The sequence below is a fragment of the Anas platyrhynchos genome, chromosome Z (genome assembly GCF_047663525.1).
Source record: "Anas platyrhynchos isolate ZD024472 breed Pekin duck chromosome Z, IASCAAS_PekinDuck_T2T, whole genome shotgun sequence".
NCBI classification, from domain to species: domain Eukaryota; kingdom Metazoa; phylum Chordata; class Aves; order Anseriformes; family Anatidae; genus Anas; species Anas platyrhynchos.
In genome coordinates, this window is record NC_092621.1 from 47939837 (window position 1) to 47965789 (window position 25953).

At 40.6% G+C, this 25953-nt stretch overlaps 2 protein-coding genes across 13 annotated transcripts in view; one reads left to right on the top strand and one right to left on the bottom strand.

Moving 5' to 3' along the window:
- Positions 1 to 3262: 3262 nt before the first annotated feature.
- Positions 3263 to 13152, top strand: S1PR3 (sphingosine-1-phosphate receptor 3). Of its 8 annotated transcripts, none has more exons than XM_072031168.1 (4): positions 3623 to 3756; positions 7481 to 7615; positions 9274 to 10589; positions 10755 to 13152. In XM_072031168.1, exons 3-4 carry the CDS (start codon positions 9455 to 9457, stop codon positions 10823 to 10825), a joined length of 1206 nt encoding a protein of 401 aa, XP_071887269.1. In that variant the 5' UTR covers positions 3623 to 3756; positions 7481 to 7615; positions 9274 to 9454; the 3' UTR covers positions 10826 to 13152. The 8 variants fall into 8 exon arrangements, with proteins under 8 accessions (XP_071887273.1, XP_071887268.1, XP_071887269.1 ...); XM_072031170.1 differs by lacking the exon at positions 3623 to 3756 and adding an exon at positions 4020 to 4038; XM_072031166.1 differs by lacking the exon at positions 3623 to 3756 and adding an exon at positions 4117 to 4447.
- Positions 13153 to 15108: 1956 nt separating this feature from the next.
- The window catches only part of SHC3 (SHC adaptor protein 3), a 66612-nt gene continuing 55767 nt past the window's right edge, over positions 15109 to 25953 (bottom strand). For all 5 annotated transcript variants that reach the window (XM_038170592.2, XM_038170591.2, XM_038170590.2 and 2 more), the window contains 2 exons: positions 24412 to 24707; positions 15109 to 21355 (listed from right to left, as the gene is read on the bottom strand). In XM_038170592.2, coding sequence (XP_038026520.1) covers positions 21227 to 21355; positions 24412 to 24707 — 425 coding nt within the window. In that variant the 3' untranslated portion in view covers positions 15109 to 21226. The remainder of the gene's footprint in view (positions 21356 to 24411; positions 24708 to 25953) is intronic.

The following is a 25953-nucleotide window of genomic DNA, read 5'->3' on the forward strand; positions in this document are numbered from 1 at the left end:
ATTTTAAGATTGCCCTTCTGATGTTTTGTTTACATACCAAACCAGTCAAATAAAAAGCAAATGAAGGAGTTCCAAATGATGGACCATTTCTTCAGGAACACCAGGGAATTAGATCAATGACAGGTGTATAAAGCATTAAACAAACATCGGTATGAGGAAATTATAACTAAGACTTTAACAAGACATTGTATGGATGAGTTTTTAATTTTGATGAACAGAAATTACCCAAATTTTAACAGGCCCTAACTGGTTAACATAAAAAATAAAATAATAATAATAAAAGACTTCGTTCAAGGACTTAATTGTAACTATTACAAGAGAAATATAACATTATTGATGTCACATGGTCTATTTTGTCTGTACAGAAACCACAGTATCTGTCATCTGAGGGTAGCTTAAGCTTCTCTAGCATTTATCACATATTTATATATTTGAAGGTACTTGTAAATAGAAATCATTTAACCACTCCTTTAACTTTAAAGACTGTGCTGAAAACCCATCCTTATTAATAGTACATCCTCTTTTCACTGAATTCACAGAACCAAAAATTACATCTGGAAGACAAAAAACTTTTTAATCTCATATTCTCCATTTAACACACATAACAGAAAAACAAAGTCGTCAGCTGTTGCCATGTGCTGTAAGACTCAAGACTGCTCAAACAACTTGACTAGGTCATTTGCCAAGCCCATTGCTTTGGCTGAGCCACACCAAGGAAACAAACAAAAAATCTCCTTTTTTTCCATACCTGCAGAAGCAGGCAATATTCATGCTGTTACTTGCACCACAGCTTGTCCTCTTAGCCAAGACCATGACTTCTTACAAAAAGGGAGGAAAAACAAACAAACAAACAAACAAAAAACAGACAGGATTTGTCCCATGCCAGCTTCAAGGATGCAGCTCCTACACCTACTGCTCCTGCTTGGGCCTAACAGCCTTTGCACCATACCATACCATACCATACCATACCATACCATACCATACCATACCATACCATACCATACCATACCATACCATACCATACCATACCTATCCATATTTAAGAGTCATTTATTTACTCCATGAACCTTTACTCTTTAAGCTAATTTAAACACTTCTTCCCTTTCTCACATATAGAAATGTGTTCCACAATTCAACATTATATCTTCCAGAAATTTGTTTCCTTTTGTTTTAAACTGTTTTTCTTTTTTTCCTTTTCTCAGACCAGTATGACCCAGTCAACTTGTATTTTCCCTACACAGAAAACTTTTATAATCATTCTGTTGTTTTTGTTATTATTATTATTATTATTATTAGTGATTTATTACACTTATGACAAAATGAAGCAGCCAGTGGTACCTGTGACAGTTCGCAGAGCTCACAGAAGCATATATCCATTTTCTGGTGTCTGATCTTCATTTCTTTCTTAATCTTTCTAACATTTAATCTCCCACTGACAGTTAATGAATGCACGATGTTTTCAAATAACTATCCACAATTCTCTTCTGTGTGATAACACTTCAGGCAAATTTGCGCATGTACAAGTAGTATTGTTTTTTCCTATATTTCACTTAACAGCCTGGAAATGAACACACTATTTTATCAGCAGGTCACTCTGGACCTTCAGGTCCTGGCAACTTCTTGTCAACAGTTTTAGTTTTGCTGTTGAGTGCCCCCAGTAACATCAGCAAATGTTGCTCTCCCATTATTCATCCTGTTTGCCCAGTTACTCATGAATTTCCAGGTCAGAACAGACTCCTCATCATTGGGCAACTCAGCTGCTAACCTCCTGTTGCTATGAAAATTTATCATTGTTCCTTGTCATTGCTTTCTATTCCTTACCTGATTACTAATAATTTTACCCCACAAAAATGCCATTTCTTTTAAGAGTGCTTCAACATGGTTGAGAGCTTCTTGGAAAATTGAGCACAGTATGCATGTCCTTTGGGCTGCCACAGGATGTTCGGAAGTTAACCAGGGGGTTGTGCTGAGCTACCTCAGGGTTCTTGTTGGGCTGCTTTGGCCTGAGGTACCATCCCAGGAAAGTCCCCACCAGCCTCTGCGCAGGGACTTTCTACCAGACATTGTTCCTGGGTGGCTTCTCTATCTTGCTCTGCACTGCCCTGTGCCTGCTTTCCCAGTGGTACCAGCAGCCTCTGCAGCAGCACAGGGGCTGAGAGGCAGCTGCAAGAAACCACTGCTTGCTGGGCACATGAACACTCTTCCAGCACAGGAAGGAGAGGGGAGCTGGGGTGTCAGATCCTCCTGCTCACTGTTGTGACCGCATTGCTCGAGGTGTTTTGTGGCAGAAGAAGGGCCTTGGATGCCAAACATGACCTTAAGAGTTCTCAGAGATAATGTCTGGTCTGCACTATCACTACACCACTTCCCTGCTGCAGCAAAGAGCAATTTCCTTGTACTGTGGTGGGGCCCTGCATCTCACCACTCTTACCAGCTTGTGGCATGCCCGGTGAGGAAGCTAAATGAAAATCCACCGCAGGCAGCAGGGCACAGTTTGGCACCTCCTGACACCACTGCCCACAATATCTTTTTAGTGGCGGATTCTTGAGACCTTACCTACTCAGATCAGCAAGGCTTTTTCCTCTGGCTCCACTCTCAAAGTAGCAAAAAGGCACTGATGGAGAAACAACAAAACAAGGAAAAGGAGGAGGAATAACCGTAGACCACAGAGGCTGCTTACTGAAACGTCTGTGCTGCAAGAAGTGGGTCTTGGGAGCATTGTGGCAAATGGCTGCCATGAGGACTACAGAGCTTCCTAGGGTGGGGTGTGGGGAAACAGTTGGACAATGCTTTTCTGTGGAATCAGGAGAGCCCTGATTCACAGGCCTTGAGCCCCCTTTGCTGTAAAAAATAAGTTTGCACTTTTACACAGTGAAGAAGTTGTCCACTGTTCTACCACAGCACAGAGCTGCCGTCACACAGCACGCATGATGGGGAGACCAGGAGATTAGGGCAGTGCCACCCTGCATTGCCACGTAGCTAAGTGGGGCCATATATACCTGGCCAGCAGCTTCAGAGCAATTTTATCAGTCTTGTGCTCTCTGTAGCCCTTATTTCCTATAAAGGTCCTAAACCAGAAGTGTTTTTTTAGTAATCTTCAGTCGGATAAAAAGAGATGACAGAAAACCACCTTGTGTTCTGTTACCTCAGCTTTGTTTAAACTTCTGGCTTTTAAAATCCTAGTTCTGCTTTTTTTTTTTTTTTTTTCCTAAGTCTTTTCTTCCCTATGGAGTAGCAGCGCAGGAGACCTGACAGCCGAGCCCGTGGCATGAGTCCCAGCATGACGATGCTGAGCTCCAGACAGGAGGCTCCCAAGAAAAACACTGCAGCGAGACAAGGCAACCCTACACGCCTGCCCGCACTTAGCAGCACTGCCGTGGCACTCCTGCTTGCCAGCTCACTCTATCTGCTTCTGACAGAAAGTTTTCACTCTCCGACAGAAGGTTTTGCTGTACCCACGGGCAACTCGCAAGTTTGTCTGAGTTAGAAGGCTCTGGGATCCCGAATTCAACTTCTCTGGAGAAGCGTGGATCCTGCTCCCGAAGCAGTCTGCGTGCCTATCGCTACCCTCGAGAGACTCGGTGACTGTCGAGATGTACCTCGCTGAGGACCTCCTGTAAGTGGCAGATCAGGGCAGACCACCACTATTTTCGCCTGGAATTTCCGAACACTTCACTCACCCGATGTCACCCCTCTCCGGCTGAGGACCGCACAGATTACTAGGCACAATGAGACTCAAGGGCAGAGGCAGGAAAGGTAAACCTCGCGCTCATTAGCACGCTAATAGCTCGAACTGGGTAAGGACTACCCAGAATTTCCTCCTCCTCTCTCCCCACCGGCATTTATACGGTCCTAACAAGCGCTCCCCGCGGGCTCCGCCGCCTCGCCCTTTACCCCGGGCTGCTCGCAGCGCCGGCCGCGTCCCGGCCAGACGTGCCCTCGGCTGGCCCGGCACGGCCCGGCACGGGGTAAGAGGGCCGAAGGAGGCGACGGCGAGCCGGGAGCATCGAGCCGGGGCCCGGGGCCGGCGGCACGGAGGTGAGAGGGGGCGGAGAGAGCTCGGAGGTGAGGAGGGGGCAGGACGGACGGGGGGTGCTTCGGTGGGGCAGGGCCGGCTCCGGGAGCGACTCCGGGACCACCCCGTCCCGTCCCATCGCACCCAGCCCCGCCCGGGCCGGCCCAGCCCCGGCGCCGCGCAGCCGGCGAGGTCGGGGTCCGCGGAGCGCCGGAGGAGGGAGCGGGGCCGGGGCAGGTACCCGGCTGCCCCCCACCCCAGCAGGTCGCCCCTGTCGCCGTGTCGCGATGGCGGCGCCCTCCTGCGCGGCCACCTGGCGTCGCGGCGCTGCCCCGGGCTCGCCGGGGGCCGGGAAAAGTTTGGGAGGCGGCGGCGGAGAGCGTAGGAGGCGGTGCGGGGCCGCGGGGCTGAGCTGCGGCTCGGACGGAGCTGGTGAGTTGCAGGGGGTCCCTCCGACGGGGGTGCGCGGTCGGGGGCGCCGGGTTTGGGGCGGGGGGCGAGGGAAGCCTGCCTTCATCCCACGCGCGGCCGTGCGGGAACGGGACGGGTGGGTGGATGGGTGCACGCGTGCTGCCAGGGAATGCGAGGCGCAAACCGGTGCCTGAAACACGGACGCCAAAAAAAATAACCGCTCATTAAAGGCTTTTCCGAGGCCGAAAGCTGCCAGCACGTTTACTTCAAAAAAAAAAAAAAAAAAAATTTTTTTTTTTTTTGAAAGTTTATTTGAGTTGTCGAGGACATTGTTCTGCAGCAGATGTTTGTTGTCTAAACTCCGTTTACATCCAGCACGGCATAATTCCGTGGTGGAAATGTGTATTGTAATGTGCTGTGGTTCTCAAAAGCCTTTTCTCTTCTAAAATTTAACACTGCCAGGGTGTGCCAGACAAATTGCACGTATTCACTTTTGCACGTATTTTTTGGGGAAAAGCTTTAAAAATAAAATATACAGAAGTTTGGCAGTGGGTAAGCATTCTTGACTTTCCCTTTGCCTTTCTTTAAATTGTCATTTGTGGCCAAAGCATATGGCTGTGTGTGAAAGAGAAGGGAGAACAGGAATGTGTGTGCTGGTGTTGGTAGTGGGGGGTGGTCCAGCCCCTTTGGCCAAGGCTTTTTGTGGATGTCTGGAAGGTAGGAAAATATGGACTCCAGCTGAGCTGCAGTGGGTGTACTGAACATATTGCTTTGTATGTTCTTGCAAAGGCAAATGTAGGAAGCCGTGAGTTAAATCTTGTTCTCTCTTCTGTTGACTTTGGGTTATCGTGAAAATTAAGAGCAGTTTGGCACACTGTTTTGAAGACACAAATTTATTATTTTTCCTGCTCTAAAGTACCCAGTGACTCCTAAGATGGTAACAGCCCTCAGACCCCCATTGGATTCTTGCTGGAGAGCCTGCTGGGAGCTGAGGGCAGAAATGCTGAGGGAATAGCTGCTGACGGGCTTGGCATCCACATTACCACCAGCTCCGCATTGCCTCCTGGCACCTGTGGGGAGCTGGGGAGAGGTATGGCACTGCCTGTGCTGCTGTGTGCTGGGGCTGAGGAGGGTGGTGGAGGTGCTCCTTGCCATAGGGCAGGGTGAGGCATCCACGCAGCACTGCCCTTCCTGTGGCGCATTCGGCACAGGAACTGTAAGTACCATGTCGGACCCCAGGGACGTGATCCATGGTGGTGAGACCCAGCTCCAACCTGGAAGGGTGCTTGACCTTGTTAGGACCCTGTAGCTCTGAAGGAGACCACACAAACAGCTGTGGAAACCACAAAGCATAGCAGTGGGCAGGGAGATTTCCCAGGATGGGCAATGGGCTCACCCGGCTTCTCCCTCCGTCCACAGAGCAAGGAGGACAAAGGTCAGCTAAGCAGCTGAGGAAGGCAACTGAGTTGTCCTCCACAAGACTGTGGCTCTTGGTATCATAACACTTCCTTTATTTGAGCTGTTTGGTGAACATTGATTTGGCCATCACATCTGCACAAAAACATAGCCGGGCTGCCCCTGCCCTGCCAATAGGTTTGCATTTCTAGTGGTACCTGGTGGTGCAGCAATAGGGACCCTCTGTTTGCTTTAGAGTGAATAAAATTAATTTCTGGCAGTATTGAGAGCTCCGGATATCGAGATACGTATTCAGGGGAATGCCCAATATGCACAGACATGTTCTTCAGGTCCTCTTTTTAGTATTTCAAGCTAAGGATCATGCTTTGCAACTAGTAACCAGTCATCTGTATGTATGACTGAGACAATGACTTTTTGAAGAATAATTTGTAGAGCTGTCATGAAGCAGTGGTTCAGATATCCTGGATCTGGCTGCTGCTATCTTGTTACTATAATATACAACCAGCTGTATTCTTGCTAACTGCTAGAAAATGAATGTTCGAGTTACTGGCTACAAAGGAGGAGAAAAAAATGAAAGCATTTTTTTAAAAAGTAGCATGGCTGAAAGATATTACCTTGAAATGATGCTGCCAGAAGGAAATAATTTACTACATTACTATTTATATTAATTTCAAGTGGCTGGTGAATGAGATTATTTCCCCAAGAGTCCTGGCAAATACTGTTACAGCCTCCATTGTCTTGCCGCTGGGCTGTCAGAAGAAGATTTACTTTTGCGATACTAAATTTGCTGTAATAATTTTAAGGGAAGAAGTAATTATGAACAATGGAAGAGACCTAGTGTGATTTCAGCTGGTTGAGTCCATGCCTTCAGCCAGGGGAACTGGTTTAGTGCCATAGCCTTTAGTAGAGTCATGACAGTTTACATCCACGGAGATATGGCTGATATAGTCCCATGTCTTGCATATCATTTTCTTCACAGAAAGAAACATATTTTTGCTTTGGTAGAGAAGTATGATAACCCTACTTGGAAGAGGCTTACAGAAACGTGTATTTTGTTGCGTGTGGTGCTGCAATGATACTGAATACGATGCTCTCAGGCAGTCTGATGAGTATTGCTAGTTAAGCTGTTGTTAACAAATGCTTTTCTAATAAAATATAGTTGTTTATTGTACAGTGGAAAGCACTTGCAATTCATAAGAACACAGTGGCATCTTGTTATAATCCAATACAATGAAAGACTGTGATAATTTCTGTGACAGCAGTGTGTAGATTTTAACTGAATTACAATTAGATTGAACCTTCGCTGAGGTGAAGTTCTTCTGCTGAAGAGCTCCACTGTTACTGTCCTTCAGAAAAAGAGTCAACAACCTGAGGGCCAATTTCTGCTCCTGGGAAGTGAATGAGGGGGTTGCCATCATCTTCAGAGAGTAGAAGACCTATGACACTAAGTGACAACTGTGTTTCTTGGATGATGTGTCTCTGTCTCCCTGTGTGTCTCATCACTAAAGCAGTTTGCACCTAAAAAATAGAATGGGCAAATAATAGCAGTAAATTACTCTCTCAGAAATCATTTTAAAGCATCCTGAATGTATTAAAGAATTCAAGTCATCTCACTATAGGCTTTTTTTTTTTTTTCAGATAAATTCTCTTCTGACTGAGAGAATCCAGGAAAAGGAAGGGTGGGAAAAAATGGTGTGGGTCGTCCTTTAAATTCCTTTACATGCATCTGGGACCTGGTTTGCTCCTCCCCTCTTTCACAAGGCACTTAAAAAGGTATCTCCCATTCTTCAAGTGCCTGGGCCAGAGTGCTGGAATAGCAGCAGCTCACGTGATTTTGTGATCTTCAGAAACCTGCGTGTTTTCCAATAGAAGTCCAAACACTTCTGTGTTAAACCTAAGCCTGCTGAGAGTGTGCTTGCTCTGTTACACAGAATAGTAAATACCTAATTCCTTGGGATGCACAGGCCACAGGTTGAAAACTGTTGTGCTGGTAGAGGCTGAAATCTCACTTTCTCCTCTTGATATCCTTCTTTTGAAAGCTTCTTTCACATGCTTAGGAAGTGCTTGTGACCTTTGTGTAAATAAGGATTCAGGAGCTCTCTTCCTTAAACTACGCTGCTTCATTTGGGGGCAAAAGAAAGTGACCAGCATCCTGTACATCTAGCACAACCTTTTTTTTTTTTTTTTTTTTTTTTTAGATTTTACCAGAAAAAAACAAACAAACGAACAAAAACTTCACAAATTTGGTTCAGTTCTCTTCTCATTCCCATCCTGGCTTGGTTACCAAGCTGAAAAATTGGCTCTCCGTTCAACCTCACTACATATATTTGAGGCAAAAGCACTGATTCTCATTGGAGTATGCAACCCCTAAGCTCTAATGTTTCTGGTAAAGTAGTAAGTGCTTTTGGCATCTCCTGATATTTTTACAAAGCTGTGCAGATTTCTTCCAATATTTATGCATGGCAATGGGGAAAAAAAAAAAAAAAAAAAAAAAAAGCTAGGGGAATCAATCTGCAGTTAAAAAGCAGCATAGCAAAGTCCATGGGAAAACGTTGCAGTTAATCTAAGTCATGATTTAAAGAAAAACAGAAGTAAATTGAAAAGGATGATCACTCACTGTATAATACTTAAAAAAAAAAAAAAAGTTAAATGGATGTCTTTTATACATATTTAAAATAGAAGAAAAGTGAACTAGGATGAAATATGATATTTAGAAAGAAACATGATTTTGTGTGTGTGTGTGTGGTGTTTTGTTTTGTTTTGTTTTGTTTTCAAGTGGTAGTAAAAAGCCAACTAATTTGAATTGGAAATAGGATTGGTTTTGTGATGGCTGGCTTTCAGAGCACCTCCTTAATTGTTAATAGAACAATTTTGTATCATTAAGGGGGGAAAGCTATCTTAGGCATTGGCAGTGTGCACATTTGTGTCAATGATGACTTTCTCAGGCTCTTTAATACTGAAGGTTTGCTTGGGGAACAGGATCAAGCTCAGAAAGCAGTGACTTTGCTGTGCTGCTGCTCAGGCAGTGAAAGTTGGTTGGTGTTTTGGTAGTGCCACGTACACTTAGGTCTTTTTAAGGAGTGAGCCAGTCGCTGTGAATATGTGCTTGCTGGCAGCTTTTGATATTATTATTTTTTTTGACACTACTACATATTTTTCATATGGAAATTTTGTAAGAGGAAATACTTATGAGCAATTCTCCATATTGGAATCATACTTCCACAGCAAGAGCTACAGCTTACCCACCACCACTTTGGTAAATGCACAGCAATGCCAGACCTCGGCATCTCCCTGGTCATCTCCCTGTTGATCTCATGGTCAACATCCCTCTTGGCTCCAGGGTTCATGTTACAGGTTGAGCATCCACACAGGCTGTGAGTGACATACAATGACAGTGAAACTTATGTTGCATTTGTTGTTTTTATTTTCAGGGACTGGTTTCTGAGCCATTCTCACAAATTAACATGCGAGACTTGCTGGAGCTGGGGATATCCACTGCCTGCCCAGAGGAGTACTTGGAGGAACGTGGCTTGATCTCCCTCTTGTGGAAAATTATTGGAACTAAATTCTTGTGATACTGAAGAAGAAACATCCCACATCAGCTCATAAAAGATGTCAGCAGTTACTGTGCCCCCTGCTGATGTTGTTGGCCCTCAGTCAAGTGAAGGGATGGACTCTCTGATCGTACTGCATTATAATTACACAGGAAAGCTCATTCTAAGGGAAAAGGCAACTGATAAAATAGACCTAACCACTATTGCATTTCTGATCCTATGTAGTTTCATAGTCCTGGAAAACTTGATGGTATTGATTGCCATATGGAAAAACAATAAGTTTCACAACCGCATGTACTTTTTCATTGGCAATCTAGCTCTCTGTGATCTTTTAGCTGGGATTGTTTACAAAGTAAACATTCTTATGTCTGGGAAGAAAACTCTGAGCTTGTCCTCAACAATCTGGTTCATTAGGGAAGGCAGTATGTTTGTTGCACTGGGAGCCTCCACCTTCAGCTTACTAGCAATAGCTATTGAACGGCATTTGACTATGATTAAGATGAGGCCTTATGATGCAAATAAGAAATATAGAGTGTTCCTTCTCATTGGAACATGCTGGCTTATTTCAATTTCCTTGGGTGCCTTACCCATCCTCGGCTGGAACTGTAAAAACAACTTGCCAGATTGTTCAACCATTTTGCCTCTTTATTCCAAGAAGTATGTTGTATTCTGCATTAGTATCTTCATAGCCATTCTTGTGGCCATTGTTATCCTTTATGCACGCATCTACATCCTGGTAAAATCCAGCAGCCGAAATGTCACTAACCACAATAACTCGGAGCGGTCCATGGCACTCCTTAGGACTGTTGTGATCGTTGTTAGTGTCTTCATTGCCTGCTGGTCTCCGTTGTTCATTTTGTTCCTCATTGATGTAGCCTGCAGAGTCAAGGAGTGCTCTGTCTTGTACAAAGCCAACTGGTTTATTGCTCTGGCAGTCATCAATTCTGCAATGAACCCCATCATCTATACTTTGGCCAGTAAGGAAATGCGTCGGGCTTTCTTTCGCCTTGTTTGTGGTTGCCTGGTGAAATCCAGGGTAGCCAGATCTTTGCCTATTCAGCCCACGCCAGATCACAGTCGAAGTAAATCCAGCAGCAGCAATACCCAGAAGCCAAAGGAAGATTTCCCTCAGATGAGCATTCCCTCGTGTGTCATCGAGAAGCGTGAATCTTCATTTCACAATGGAAACTTCTGTAAGTAAGGGACTCTTCAAATCAAGGACCTTTCTGTGGCTTAGAATTAAACTACAAGTGTAGTTTAAGTATTCATGCACTTAAATCATAGGGGAAAACACTAACCACTTATTTAACTTTGAGGACTTAATTATCAACAATCATTTGCTTTGTGTGTTCTTTCAGTAACACACCTGATTCAGAGAAGCTTTCCGTGCTACCCAACAGCCAGTACAGAGTCCATGTACATCTATTGACATTGTGCACCATGATGGCATTGCATGATGAGGTTGCATTTGGCACCACCTGATCCTGCAAGACATCAAGAAAACCTGTTAACATTCACTAAATACTCATCTAATAGACATAACTTCAGCACTCACTAAACACTGCTGATAATCAGAAAATGAGCCTGATTATTGCCGACTGGGAGAAAAGCTCATTACATCTATTGGGGATTATAGTTCTGTATATGTATCTTGCTGTTATGTTAATGGCCTTACTTGTATGTGGTATAAATAGCTGTATATTTGTACAATTCCATATTAAAAAGTCAATGTTTGGTTAGAGTTTACAATATTTTAAACATTGTATTGTAGTATAGAGTGTAAGGTGACAAATTATTCAAAAATATAGATGTGTTTTGAAGGGGATTTTTAAAATACATGAAGTAGTAGCTTTAAACTGACAGGAACTTTAACATGCCATATCAATGCAGTACATTTGTTTTTTCCACTGTTAGTCAAACTTTTAATGTTTAGTGAAAGACAAAATGATAGTTGTCACTGTGACATTTCACAACTTTAAAAAAAAACACAATAGTAAATAGCCATTAAATGAGGTTATAGATGTTTTCTATTTAAAGTAGGTAAAATGTGACCCATCAATAAATATATCAAGGGTATGTACTATTTCAATGCATATATTTTTACTTACTGTTTTCAATGTATTTAAAAATGTATGTCAAACCTATGTAAACCTGTGTACATTGTGAATGCACTACCTAAGCTGAGATTCTTCAGTTCTGAAGCAGAGACGTATCATTTCAGAAAGCAATGAACCACAACCTGGTCCTTGTGGAGTTCCTCGTTTTCCCTCCAGGCACTACCACAGCATGGGATTGTGTTATAGCTTCTCCCTGGGAAGAAGCCCAGCCAGTAGGACAAAATCCTTTTTTTCTGGCAATGGGACCTTTTGCTTTTACCGTCTCTGAGCACTTTTGCAGATACAAGAGGAAAGATGCGGTACAGCAGGGTCATGCTGAAGGGTTTATCTCCATTTATACCTGACCCTGCCTTGGATATGGAATGATCTATTCCGTTTGGATGATCTTTCAACTTTTCTGGAGCCCCAGAATCATTCTTTTGAGGGGCTGTTCCACAGAAACCTGTACAAAAAAAGGTTTACCAGTCTCAGTACAGGATGCTGTTCAGCATCAGGGGGGGTCCCTAAGACCTAGAGTAATTAAGACTTCATAAACATCTGAGTGTAAGTCTCCATGGAAGTGGCCCATGGTACTTCCATCAGTACTAGTTCTTTACAGCTGGAGTCTTCAGTGTAGGTTTTCCCTTCACTGGAAGGGAAATTCTCAGATTAGTTCTCGATGTAAACATCTAACTTTCTTGGGCTCCTTTGAAGATTTCTGCTTAATGCCTCAAACCACAGTTTGCCTTAAGCATAATCAGAAGAAGTTGAGCCTTTTTAATTAACAACTTGTAGGAGCTCATCCGTGGCTTTACTCCTGTCTTAATCATTTAAACAGCAGCATTAAGACTCTTTCAAAGTACGTACAGTGTGTAAGTGGTGTAATGTGTGTAGCAAAAGCCTTTAAAATGTAGAGGTTTGAATTGTGATTATCTTCTTACAAGCTAGCAGTCTACTTGTAAGTGTTTTATGCTGTTAGAAAACAGTAAGAACAACGAAGAATATGAAATGAATTTGAATGAAATAACTGTGAAAGAGAGTAGAAAATGAATAACTTCTACCAAAAATGTTGAAAAGAAGTGCATATAGAGAAAGAACAAACTAAACTAAGCTAAGCATGAACAGGAGCATGAACTGCAGATACAGGCTAGGTCAGCAGCTCTGTAGCTTTGTTAGAAATAAAACTGACAACATTGCATTGTTGTGGCTTAGGTTTTTAGATGTTACAGTGCTATTCGTCTGTATTTTCAGTCTTGAAGGTCTGCCTTGAAGTTATGTCTTTGAAAACTGCCTGCTAAAATGTTTGTGTGCTTCTAAACGTTATCTCATGAGGTGATGGCACTTGGCAGCATTCCTTGCTATTTCTAGAGGAGATAGGCCTAGGCAGGACAACTGTTTGAGAAAACATTGTGGCTGAATCCACACCAACTCTCACATTGTGTTGTGATGTTACATGATTCTCCGTATTTAGGTGAAAAGTAAAAAATGAGTATTTGTAGTGGCCAAAGTCTAGGAACATGCCTGTAAAAGTGAATTTTAACATCTGGATGCTAGCCTTAGCTATTTGTTAGAGTTAATGCAAGGTACAAGCAATGCAAACAACTGATTGAGGCCATGTGATTGAGTGTCAATAAAAAAATATATATATATTAAAAAATCACTCTACTTTGTTATGTCTCTTATTTTTTTGATCTGGATGTTGTTTCTGTTGTTTTATTCTTATTTTGTTTTATTTTTGTTTGTTTGTTTGTTTTTGTTTGTTTGTTCTTTGCTAGTTCACTACCCTGCCATACTTTAAGCAGATTCCTAATACACATGGGTTCATGTTAAACACTGATAATATATCTAAAGAGATTTTTTTTCCTGTGGGTACATCCCACTTGGATGTATTAGGTAAAACACAGGTTTGGGAAGGTTTCAGAGAAAAATTTTAGAGTAGATTAAATTGAGGGCATCATAGTTCTGGATCATAACCAACCAGGAAGATTCCTTATCCTTGAAAATGTAAAAAGATAGAGGATAAGCTTCGTTTCCCCTAAAATTTCAGAAAATTCCTTAAAATGCTGCCCAGAATCCAAGCTTTTTATTATCTAGGCTGATTTAAGCATGCTAGAAATCTGAATCAGATCTCCCATTCATAATGGATTCTACATGGAGCAAAAACCATAAAGCAGAGTCACTTTTCATTCATATTATTTCACGAATTAGAATATTTATTTTGGTTCTGTATTACAAAAGAAATGCAAATCCAACCACCTAAGGAGAATAAAATTTTTCATGAGGAGCTTTCACCAGAGTCTTTTATTGCTGACAGTCTTACAGAGCATTTTCAACTCATTAGGTACCCTAAACTTTTAGAAAACATATATTTAAATCTCAGACCTTTGAACTGAAGTTGTCATGTAGCAGTCATCTTTTAAAGGAGCATAAAAAGGGGTTGGCCTTCCATAGAAAGCATAGATTTAAATTCTAGGTGCTGTGCCTGAAAGCACTATCTGTGAGAACAGTGTCGGCTGTGGCTCTGCTGCCCCTGGAGATAGAGGAAGGTTCTGCCTCTTCTTCTGGGAGCAGACTCGGACCCTGGGCTTGCCCACTCAAAGCGCTCACCATGCTGGCCACAGCGGTTCCATAGAAAAGGCACATTTTACAATAAGTGACTGTAAGTAGGGGTTGCCTTAAGCATTTGTTATTTCCAACTGCTTTAGTGAAGAACACCTGGGTGTAATGTGCCAGGTGCCAAAAAGCTAGGAGCCTGAGGGCAGCCGATCTGCCCCTGCCCAGCTCTGCTTTGCTGGCATCAACCTGGCTTAATGCCATTTAACCCAGCATTTCCAACAATATATTTAGATAGATTGGCCCCTTAACCATGCTGGGAGCTGTGGACACAGTGACCACTTTGGGCCTGAAGGCCATCCCTTCTCATAACAAAACTCATGGGACAAGCACAACAGCAGTGATGGGGGGTTCTGCTTGGCCACTACTGATGCATGAGGCTATCTGCAGCCCTGCGTGGGCTGCAGGCACCATGAAGAGGCTTGCTGGCACCCCTGCAGCCTTCAGAGCTACATTTCTTCTCTCCAAGAGTGATGTAACCTCCTGGGGCATCCCCAGGCTCAGCTTTTCTCCAAATGGGTAAGAGGGAAGGACTTTTACATGTATAAAGTGCCACTTTGGCATTGCAGGAAGAGAATTTGAGTACTGTCAACCCAGCTAAGCTTTCTTCAGAGCAAAAGGCTTTCTCTGCTCCACAGCACACTAAATAGCTGCTCTTGCACGGGCCTTGTCCCTGCTGTCACTCTCCATAGAAAGACCATGGAACTGGCTACCATCACCTGCTCAGTGTGCCAAGCAGGAAAGCTACCTTTTCAAGTTAGCACATCATCTGCCCCAAATGTGTGGGCCTGTATGATTAATTATGTGTATCTTGAAAATGTTATTTGGCAAAATGGAAAAATGGAAGTCAAAGGTGCCTCTGTCAAAGTAAATAAAGCTGATCTACTGTACAGTTAGTGTAACCGAGGTCAACCCTCTCACGTGTTACCTCATCCTCTGACATTTTTGGTCTGTTTCTACTGAGGGGAGTAGTTCATTGGCTTAATAATATTTAATATCCAAGTAAATCCTGCAGATTTTATTTTTTTCTGCTACAAAACAGGTGTGTCTTCAGTTAAAAACAGTAAACAAACAAACAAACAAATAGGGAACCTGGGCATAGGAGAACAGACTCAGTCCCACTTTAGATACATTTAGAGTTGATAGCAGTGCTCATTATTTTATTACTTTGGTTAATCACATACAAACTGAATAATCAGAAAACAGCTGCATGACACATATTCCAAATTCTGTTGCTCAAAGACTTTCTCAGAGACAAAATTTGCCTCTATAACCAGAATATCACAATCAGCAGACAAGCAAAAACTTGAGATTCACAAAAGTTTGGGGGAATATAAATGATCACAATATTTCCACATACATTATTTTTCCTGCAATTCTCAATTAAAAATATTTCTAAAAGTAATAAATATTAATAAATATCAAATGTACAGTCAGACTCCCTTTTACAGTAAAATAGCCACTTTTTTGTTGTTGTTGCTGTCCACACATTGCGAAGAAAAACATTTAACTCAAAAGAAGAAACCTGGCTTCCTTTGAGGTTTAACTCTGCAGGACTTTACTTAGAAGCAGTTATCACACCAGTCCAGCCACAAAGGACACAAATATATATCTTCTACCAATTATAATCTTTACATCCTTCACTTACGAAAAATTTCACCTTTTCTGAATGAACATTTGCCTGGGTGGTTTTGGTAGTTTTGCCTCACTGAAGAAAAAGGAGGCCTGCTGGAGAAAGCTGTCTTTATCCTTTATGTTATTTGACCTTCACGATAACTACATGAACTGTAATTGCGCATCTTAATCTCAAAATTTGAGGCTACCTTCATTAGTTGAGTCATCCTTCCTGGCTCCCTCAAAGTGGGGTAGCAGAATGAGTCACCTAGCTTTTATTTCCTTATTCTTTTGGTTGTCACAGCTTGTTCTTGTGTCAAACAAGGTTTAAGCACCCTTTACTTAGCTTTTCCTTTATACAATGCTTTTTCTAAAAATATGTAGCTCGGTAGCTCTATCTCCCTTACTGAGATTAAAATAATAATAATAATAATAAAATAATGCTGCCTGTTCTCAGTGGAAGCCATACATGATGCTCATGTTGGAGGATGCAGATGAACAAGAGACGAATCTTAGGCATTGTACAAGTATTTTGCAATTCTCTTCCTCAAGGTTCTGCTTAACCCTATCAGACAATTAGCATGTTTTTAATTTGGCGGCAGCTTTCTTTTCTCATTAGTGGCTCATATGCCTATTGGCTTACGTTTCCAGACCTCACACTTCTTAACCCTGGGGTTTTCTCTCCCAAGGCAGCTTTTCACCTTTTGGCTTTTCCAAGTCTCTTTAACTGCAGACAAGTTTTTTGTGATACTTCTCCACAGGCCTGCACATGTTCCAGCTGCACCCAATGCTGATGAGATCAAGGTGAGACACTGAGTGAGGGGGTAGAATAAGTGACTGAGCACAGAGCATTGAGTAAGATTTTTTCCATATCTTGACAGCTTTGAGCCAGTATAGGTTTGTGGAGGGTGCAATCATAGTTTTGCTGAAAAAAGGCGGTGCAGATCAACATATTTTTGACAGTAACTACAATGAAACAATTTAGATTTTATACAGACATACTTTGAAAATGTCTGGACGACAAAAAGAGAAGTGTATGTATTACATCAGCTCAGACTTAATGCAAATATGGTTTACAATAAAAATTCTTGGATCTACCATTTCATACAGTTTTCAAATGCAGCATTTACTACTTACAAATTTCTAAATATGCATAAGTTCTATAATGAATACTGTATCTGGGACTTGATATGTCAGCAACAATTGCACTGTGGTATAAATTTTATAAATTCTCCTCCTCTTACTGCACAACGTGGTTCTTGGGAACAAAGATAGTAACAGTTTATTATGTGAAGGAGAAGAGGGATGCCAGGATATCAAAAAGGTGACATTTACCAGGCCATTAACAAACTTTTTCTTTACATGACAGCACACATTTTGCAACCAAATCCCAGTCCTAGGCCTATGTCCTTTGTCATCTGCTTTTTGTTGAACAAATACAGTACAACAGAGAGGTATCTGATATAACTAGCATCAGCTCCCATTGGGAATCCTGTAGGATTTGAAGTGAAGGGAAGCTTCAGTTTAACATTTTACCCTCACCTCATGTGCAAAGCCCTGAGCAGAGAGGCCATGGAGATTGCATCTCCTCCTGCACCTAGGCATAGCCAACTTGAACATCCTTCTCTTTTGTTCAGGAAGGGAGCCTGGAAGTCTTCACAGTGTGCAAATGCCCATTGAAACCAGAAGGTAATTCTGTTTTCAACTCGCAATTTCTACTTTTGGAGTTTCATTGGTTGTGAAGCATCTGAAACAACTAAAACTTTGGGAACATGACTATACCTCAGCTCTCAAATCTATCACTTTCAGCTTCAGCATTATGAAATTGTTATTATCCTAACAATTAATATAGAACTTTAATAAAATCAATCAGAAGCATTTGTTTTACTTCTAACAGTCTTGTTTAAAGGAATCTAATGAATTTTCATTAGCCATAGTTCATATAGTTGCAATACAACTGGAATCAAAACAGATAATCAGATTTACTGATAATAGTTTCAATTCTGACTTCTCAGCTATTCCCTGGGAAAATATAAAAGGATAACTGAATATTGTATAATCTCAGTGATTTCTAGTGAGTGTAGTAAATTTGTTCTTTCAGTTAAATCCCGGCTCTTTGAGTCATCATACTGAATGATCACTAGATTTTTAAAACCAGTAAATGTATAGCCCTTGAGACAGCATAAAAGAGAAGAAAACCAAAAGGCAAGGAGACTCAAAGCCAAAGGCAAATATTAAACAACTCAAATTATTATGCAGTCAACTGTACAGTTTTCAGCCAATCACACAACATTGGTCCCATAGCTTTATGTCTCTTAAATTGCTAGCAGTGTTGGCTCCTCACAGAAATGAGGAGAAATGACTTTCTAACAGGTTCAGTTCTCTCTTGCTGAGCTCAATGTAAAATGTCTCTTTCACTCTAATGACAACAGTAGTGGACCTGCTAATGAAATGGCTATACAGTTTTTATACCATTCTCATAAGGTGGAAAGCCAAATCTATGAGAATGACAATTACAAAAAGTAGGATCTGCCAAAGGAGCATTAATTTGCCCATATGCTTGCTCTTCCTTGTTGGTTGGTTCAAGATCATTTGGTTTCAGTGACTTAGAAAAGGCTCTGGACCTTTGTATGTGGCCAGACAGGATCTCCCAGGCCATTATGGCAGTGGAGTATTGTTGCAGCCCAAATGTTGAAGCCCAAACCACCACCAAAGACCAAAGTACATATTATCTAGCTGCCTGTAACCATTGCGTTATCAGTGGATAAGCTCGGTAGTGGGATGTGCTGGAAGAGAAGCTTAAAACAAACACATTTTCTTGAAGGCAGAGTTTGTGAAATGTAGTTTGGGGAACAGCTACTGATGTTTCTGGCAAGCTTTATCAAGTCTCCTTACCATCAACTTTAATTTCCAAATTATGCAGCTATTTGGCTGCTAAACTATTAAAGCTAGAGCTGGGGTAATGGTTAAAAAAGAAAAAAAAAAAAAAAAAAAAAGAAAAAAAAAAAAAAAAGGAAAAAAAAAGGAAAAAAAAGTATCTGCTTATTTCAGTGGATGTTTTGTGCCTTCATTCATACATCTGTATCTTGCCATATTTTTCCCAGCATGCACTGGCAGGATACTTAAGAATCCAAGACAGAGATAGGCAGCAGGTGGGATTTTTGAAGGCAGGTTAAGAAGTTAGGCACCTGACTATTGCGGAAGTGATACACAATCATATTTGAAGTACAAAAGAGGCCTTTTGTTACAGTTATTGATATCATACTAAAAACATTCCAGGACATGTCTGTAGGAAAGTGGGAGACCGGAATGACAAGTGTTACATACGATGAAAAAGGAGACAACAAAGATACTTCAATGGGCAATATGGTAAGAACAGATACTCTTAAAAAAAATCAGTCTGATTGGTACTACTTTGGCTATAAGATCTTTTCACTTTCCTTGCAAATTCCAACTTGGTAAAAGGAAAAAACATATTTTAAGAATTAAATATTTGAAGACTTTAAGTGTCATGGTAATTTGCAAAGCAGTATTTACTTTCTTTCCTTTCCTTTCAGCTCACATCCAGACCTAGAAACATCAGATAATAACTATCTGCAACAAAATGAATCAGAAGCATTTGGTTCACTAAATGTCTTCATTTGGTTTCAGAATGTTTTGATTACATAATCAAATGTATTTTTATTTCATGGGTCACATGATAGTCTTAGGTACCTTAATAATTTTAGTTCTTGAGAACAACCAAAATAAAAGTCTTTCAAAGTTGCAATTTGACCATATTTCAAAGCATGAGGTACAAGAAATAGGTACAAGATTTTCTTTTTTTCCTTTTTTTTTTTTTTTTTTTTCTCACTTACGTAGTGATTCTATCTGAATGAATTCTAAGTGAATCCTTCAAGCAGTTTGGTCTTAATTAAAAAAATTCTTAAACTTAAAAAAAAAATCTTAAAAACAAATCTAACTGACTACTTGAGGACAGGCAGGTGTTTAACCTAGACTTAGCCTGCCAACTTTTGGCCACTGTAAATCAAGTCTGATGATTTGATTTGAGATGCTTCTGCTAGAGAAGACCTTTGAATGCTGACAGCTAAATCATAGCTCTGTCCCAAACTTAGCCATTACAGGAACAGTGTCTATTGAATTTGTCTTGATAATTTTACATAAATAAGAACTAAGGCTCATAAAACATGAAAAAAAATTAATATAGTACTTTTGTTTGAACAGTACAGACCTTCACTAAAACAATTCCCAATACCAAAAGACAAAGAAACATCTGTCAGAAACGCATCTTTAGTGTATATTTCTAACTTCATATTTAGATAAAAGCTGTATATTTGCAATACCTATCTCTTGCTGAAGGTCAAAATCAAGTTATACTTTGGGAAGAGGCACCTAATAACTAGATAAATGCAAATGACACCATTTGCAAAACTGATCACTGAGTCATAATAGTTTTCACTATCCATAAGACTAAAAGATTTTTCAGATATGTCTTTAACCAGCCACAGAAGTCTTGCATTAAATTTACTAATTACAAGTTATTGAAACTGCCTAATCAGTATATAACATTTCACTGGAAACTGATAGTCAAGGACACCTAGATCTTCACCATAACCAGAGAACTATTTATAAATAATCTTACCATTCAAATTAACAAATTGAAGTTGCAGAATATTGTTGTATTATCATTAGAAAAATCAAATGCATACACCTTTTACACAGCGAGATCACACCAAATCATTGTTAAAGCAAGATACAAATGCTTTGAGTAATATCATATAGGAATTCAGACTTGACATCAGAAAGAAAATGCTTTTGATATCTATGACACTGAATAACACTTTAAAAAAATCCTTTTATGCTAAATTTCTGAGTTGGAATTCATGTTGCTCAATTCAGTCTCTTTCCAAGGTACTTAAGATACATGTTCCAACTGTAATCCCCATTATTGTGCTTCTTACATAAAATCATAAATAAGATGCCCGATATTTGCTCTCTCAAAAATTGAGACTGCTGTATTCTATTTTTATTTGAACAATCACAATTGGCATTTTTCTTCTGTTAAAAACACATGGCACAGAAGATTAGTTCTATACCATCAACAGACTGACTTGAAAAATATAAATATATACTGTATTTATATATTATGTGTGTGTATATATACACTACCAATATTCACAATTGAGGATCAGAACAATTTTATTTAAATTAATTTTTAAGAAAACCTTCTGTTGTGACTTCAAGTCCACATAAAGCATTGAGAATTTTCAAGTAAACTGTGTGAAATAGAACTTCTTAAACCTAAAGAAAATATACTGGTGAAACATATGGGAATATGGTGTGTGTGTGTGTGTGTTTTTGTTGTTGTTGTTTGCTTTGTGTGTTATTTTTTTTCTTTTCTTTCCATTTTTTTTTTTTATACATGTTTTCAGATCTGCAATTTCCACAAGTTATAACTTGCAAGTTACAAAAACTTGCAAGTTACAAAAACTAAGAGTTATCTGGAGTCAGTGTTTCCTCTCAGCAGGCTGCTGCAAGCAGAGTTCACTCCCAGAAGAAACTATTGGCAAATTATTCTCAAGGTGATGATTGATGAGATGACTTATGCTGTCAAAGACGCGGTCTTTTGTACGAACCTTCAAAAAAAGGATGCAAGAAAACAAGTTAAGGAGCAAAATATTTTTTCCCAAAACTTTGCATCAAAATTCTCTAAAAATAAAAATGTACCATTAATTACGTATTTGAGACAGATCACTCTCTCATCAAAAGCAGTGGAAATCTGGCTGTTTAGTCTCTGTGTGTTTGTCTCTGACTCTCCTTAGTCTCTCCAAACAGATACTCAGCAAGATATCTATGAGCTAGTCTGCTTTCCATACATCATTTTGTTTCACTTTAAGTTCAATTTTTAGACTGGCTTTTCTTTTTTTCTTTTTCAAGAAATTACAGGTTCATTTTAACTACTTTCACCTTTTTATTAAAAAGGGATATCCATCCAGGGATGCCAGAACATCTCTGTGCATTTCAGTATCTTTGTGTTTCCCACAGCAAAGCCTTTCTTCTTGAGATGCCAAAAAAAAAAAAAAAAAAAACAAAAAACAAACAAACAAACAAAAAAAAAACCCTCTGGTGTCCACTGGGAAATTCCCTTCCTCTGAAAGTGAACCACCCACCACTTGTGTTTGGCTTGAGTTTGCACAGTGCTGCATGGTACATGTTTGGGCCTTTGAAAGTGAAACACTTTAGGGTAGGGAATGTCATTTTTTTCTAGTCCGTTTACCAGTACTCTGCACTGGAATCCTGCTAAGTGAATTATTACAGCTGCAATAAGAGAAAACTGATATTACAAGGTAAAACAGTCAAAAGTTAGGGCAGGCCAAGACCTAATTAATATTACAAAACATCTTTAATTAACTTAATTTAATCTTTATTATCTTTAATTATATAACCTCATCTTCCCAGAACATTTCCTTCTTATGTTTAAAACAACTTACAGCATACAGCTTCCACATGCAGAGCAAAGTTGTGATAATGTTTTTGTGTTGGGATAGTTCTACAATGTCTCAAGCAAAATGGTATGAACACTGCTCTAAAATGAAGCATGGCATCTATTCTCCTTGAATGTTTCTAAAAAATCATAGAATAGAAAATAGATAATGACATTTGTTAAAACTTTCAAAAAACAGTTTATGCTGCAGTGGGCACCCTGCTTGAAATATTTCAGTCTTCACAATAAAGTTCTGGCAAAATTACGAGAACTTGGGACACAATGTCATAGGAAAAGAAAGTATCAAACAACACCAACAGCACGTTATACTATCTACTGAGTCTGCATTTAGCAGTGTTGCTGAAGAAAACCAGCTGGCTCTCATACTTTCTCAAACATACTACTTTTGAACATTACTTTCTATAATTATTCAAAGCTATATTTTTCAAAACTAAGATATCTTTAAAACATCAAGAACTTTCATTACCTATATTCAAACTAACACATCTTCAGCCCATTCAACTCAGGTGAGAGCTTTCTCACCCTCAGTAGTATGTACCATCATCACCACAGCTCAAGCTTCAATCCTAAACCCAGTAGAAAACCTGCAGTACTAACCTTTACGCATCCCTTATCTAAACTAGAGATCTTTTGTGAGCTGGATTAGAGCAGAAGTGGCAGCACAGTTAACTGCCCTGGAAACACACCTGGAGGAGTTGTAACATGCCACTTGATAATTTGTGTGTGAATTGACTTTCAAGCACTCTTTATGAACCAGTTTTTACAAATAATCACAGAGGCCAGGCAGGAAAAACACATGCCACTGGAGCACTGCTGAGGCTTGCCTCACGCCAGTGTTTTATGAACGACTCTTCTCTCTGACAAGTCACAAACAAGGCTGCTGAGGAGCTGTGGCAGGACCCCACAAATCACACAGACAGCTCAGCTAACCTAAATACAGATATGAAAACACTGTCGTCACTTTTGCCTTCCAAGCCAGCTGAAGCTGCTGCAGAGCAGCAGAAAAACCCAGTGAGCCCTGCTGAGATGGTGAACAGGAACTGTCCCAGGCCTGGGTAAAACCCTGCCAGTGAGAGGAACAGGAGATATCACATCTACTTTTTGGCTTCCAGAGCTCCTGGTGGGACACGTCCACACCTTGTAGCAGCTATTTCTGCATTTATTTTGAAGGGGGAATTATGAGACCTGCAGGGTCACAAGGCAGCTGTCAACATTTTAGAGAAGGAGACTGCTCCCAAAGATGCGTAGGGTCTGGCTTCCTGGCCAAGCCCGGGACCTGGCTGATGGCGCAGAAAAAGTGTTAAAAACATTCTTTGACTGTCCTCGTGTGGTGAAGGTAAGTAAGTAGACCGGCAAGTACTGTGGCCATTGCAGTGTGGTAGTCTGCAGGACCAGCATAATTCTGCTGCTGGTCTTCCTTCTGCAGGCTTCTCAGATAAAATAGATGCTAAACAGCCACCTCCTTCCCAGGAGTTTACTTTCCAGCTTTTAAAGCTGTCCTTTAGAGAGGAAGAGGCGTTACTATCTGTCAGCTACCAGGGGACAAGAATGAAATGTGTGGCAATGCTCTCTCAGGTGAGGCTCAGCTCCCCCAGAAGCACGACAGATGGATGCAAAAACAGGAATTCTTTACATTTGCTGTTCTGTTGCTGGGAGGCTTCATCAGCTAAAGGAGTGCCTGTGCAGCAAACAGATATAGCAATTTTACCCCAATGTGGCACAGTTTTACTCCAGTCGTCTCATGGCCTTAACAGGGGGGAAATATAATGGCTTTGGGGGGCCTGATCTGTGTCCTCACTGACAGAGATCATGTGGAAATTCCCAGCACAAATGCTGGTTGAACTTGCACAGTTGCCAGCAACTTCTCAGCTAGAAGACCGAAAAGGGACTTAGCTACACTTTTGACTAAGTTAATAATGCAGTGGCCAAAGTTTGACATTGATAGGGAACCAGGTCCCTGAGACCTCCTGCAGATGTTATGCGGGAGGTCTTCTGCTATCCCTGAAATGTGCATGTATGCATGCACTATGTCTTCTACTAGGTATCAGGAGAGCATTGGATGTGATGACACCTTACATTAAGCTGTCATTCTGGTCAGTTGTGCCTAAGCTGTAAACAAGTTTAAACATATTCTGAAAAAATACAGAAGTCAGAAAGTGCCTGTATTACTCTGTAATCAGCACTTACGGTTCCTTCTGGATCCACCAAAAGAAGATGCTTGGCTTGTCCATTTTGCATGCCTGTCAGCACATAGGAACCTGGATTTGTGGTACTTTTTCTCACAAGGAAATCTCCACATTTCTTTAACAGCTGTTCTGCGTCTTTCCTGCTCATCTCTCCTTGATACCATGGCTCTGTACTTAGCTCTTCCATTGTAGTCCAGTCAGCAGCTCTGGATAAAAGAGGACTAGTACATTCAACGGAAGTGGATTTATTCAACACAGGCTCAGGCGTCTGGTTCTTAAGGGCATCTTCAAATGGTTCTGGTTATAGAAATAGAAACAAGTGCAAGATAATTAAGAGTTAAATCATGTTGAAAAAAAAAAAAAAAAAACATACTACAAAGCTACAAAGCTTACTGATCTGTCATGTAGTAAAACATGCATTAAGAGTATAATATGTTAAAAACGTGTGTTATGCACACAAAGACAGTGATAAAAATTAAGAGCGAATATTGGCAGAAACATTTGAAAGGTACTGATTTTATTTCATTAATGGCCATTGTCAACATCTGTATTTGTGTGCTCTGGTACAGTGCAAAGCTTTCTTTTTGCCTTACAGGTTACGTCAGACAGTTTCATTTAAAATAAATTGCATAATATGGGTACCCAAAATCATTATAGTCATATCTGGTCTCTCTTCAAGGAACATATTCATTTATCCATTATCCATTATTATATATTATCCATTATTATATATTCATTATCCATTACTGAGTCTCCAGCCCATGGAAAGGATCTGGAAAGGATCAGTCGCTGTTATTACTCAGCTTACTCCTAACCTCAGCCTAGGAAGAGGACTTTGGGACACAGAGACAGGTTAACACCTTTATTGTGATTTACCTAATTGAAATTAGCCCTTGGGAAGTAATCTTTTAAACTTCAGCTGAATCCTGAACTCAGTGTTACTTTCCCTAGAGTGGAATGGAAAGAGGTGTCATTGCATATCTCAACAGTCTTGCAGAAATAGTAAATAGGTCAGTGTATGTTTCATTATAGGCTCTACTGACCTACCACATGCTATTTGCACTTTTAGATTTTCAACTGCCCATCTAGCACATATTAAAAAGACACATTTTCCTGAGTCCACTAAACTTACTAAAGAACATCTGGAGAGCAGTACTGTGAAGCAACACACATGCTATAAGTAGACTGCTCAGAGGCTAGGGGTACATAGCCATGCTTTTGTGGGGACACTGAGAAGTTAATTTAGTTCAGAGAGATAGGATAAATAGTATGCTGTCACAGATTTAAGCATTATCTAAACTAAGTTGTATGTTTCTTAAATCTGACTTGTATTTATGTCTTCACTACATTACAGCCTGCACTACTCCACATGTTTAGCTTGACAAACCACTGACTTTGGACTAGTTGACATACTTTCTGATAATGCTTTTCCCTTTGATCCAATGGTCAATAAAGCCTAATGCAGGCTGCAAGATGAGAAATCAGTTTGTCTTATTTTTAGGCAAAGAATGTGTATAATATAGAGGTAAGCTTGTCCATGTTA

Bases quoted from the DNA above. Each gene is read 5' to 3' on its own strand.
- S1PR3 (XM_072031172.1), top strand. From the start codon at position 9,455: ATGTCAGCAGTTACTGTGCCCCCTGCTGATGTTGTTGGCCCTCAGTCA. The intron at 10,590-10,754 runs GTAAGTAAGGGA...GTGTTCTTTCAG, and splicing joins ATTTCACAATGGAAACTTCT to TAACACACCTGATTCAGAGA.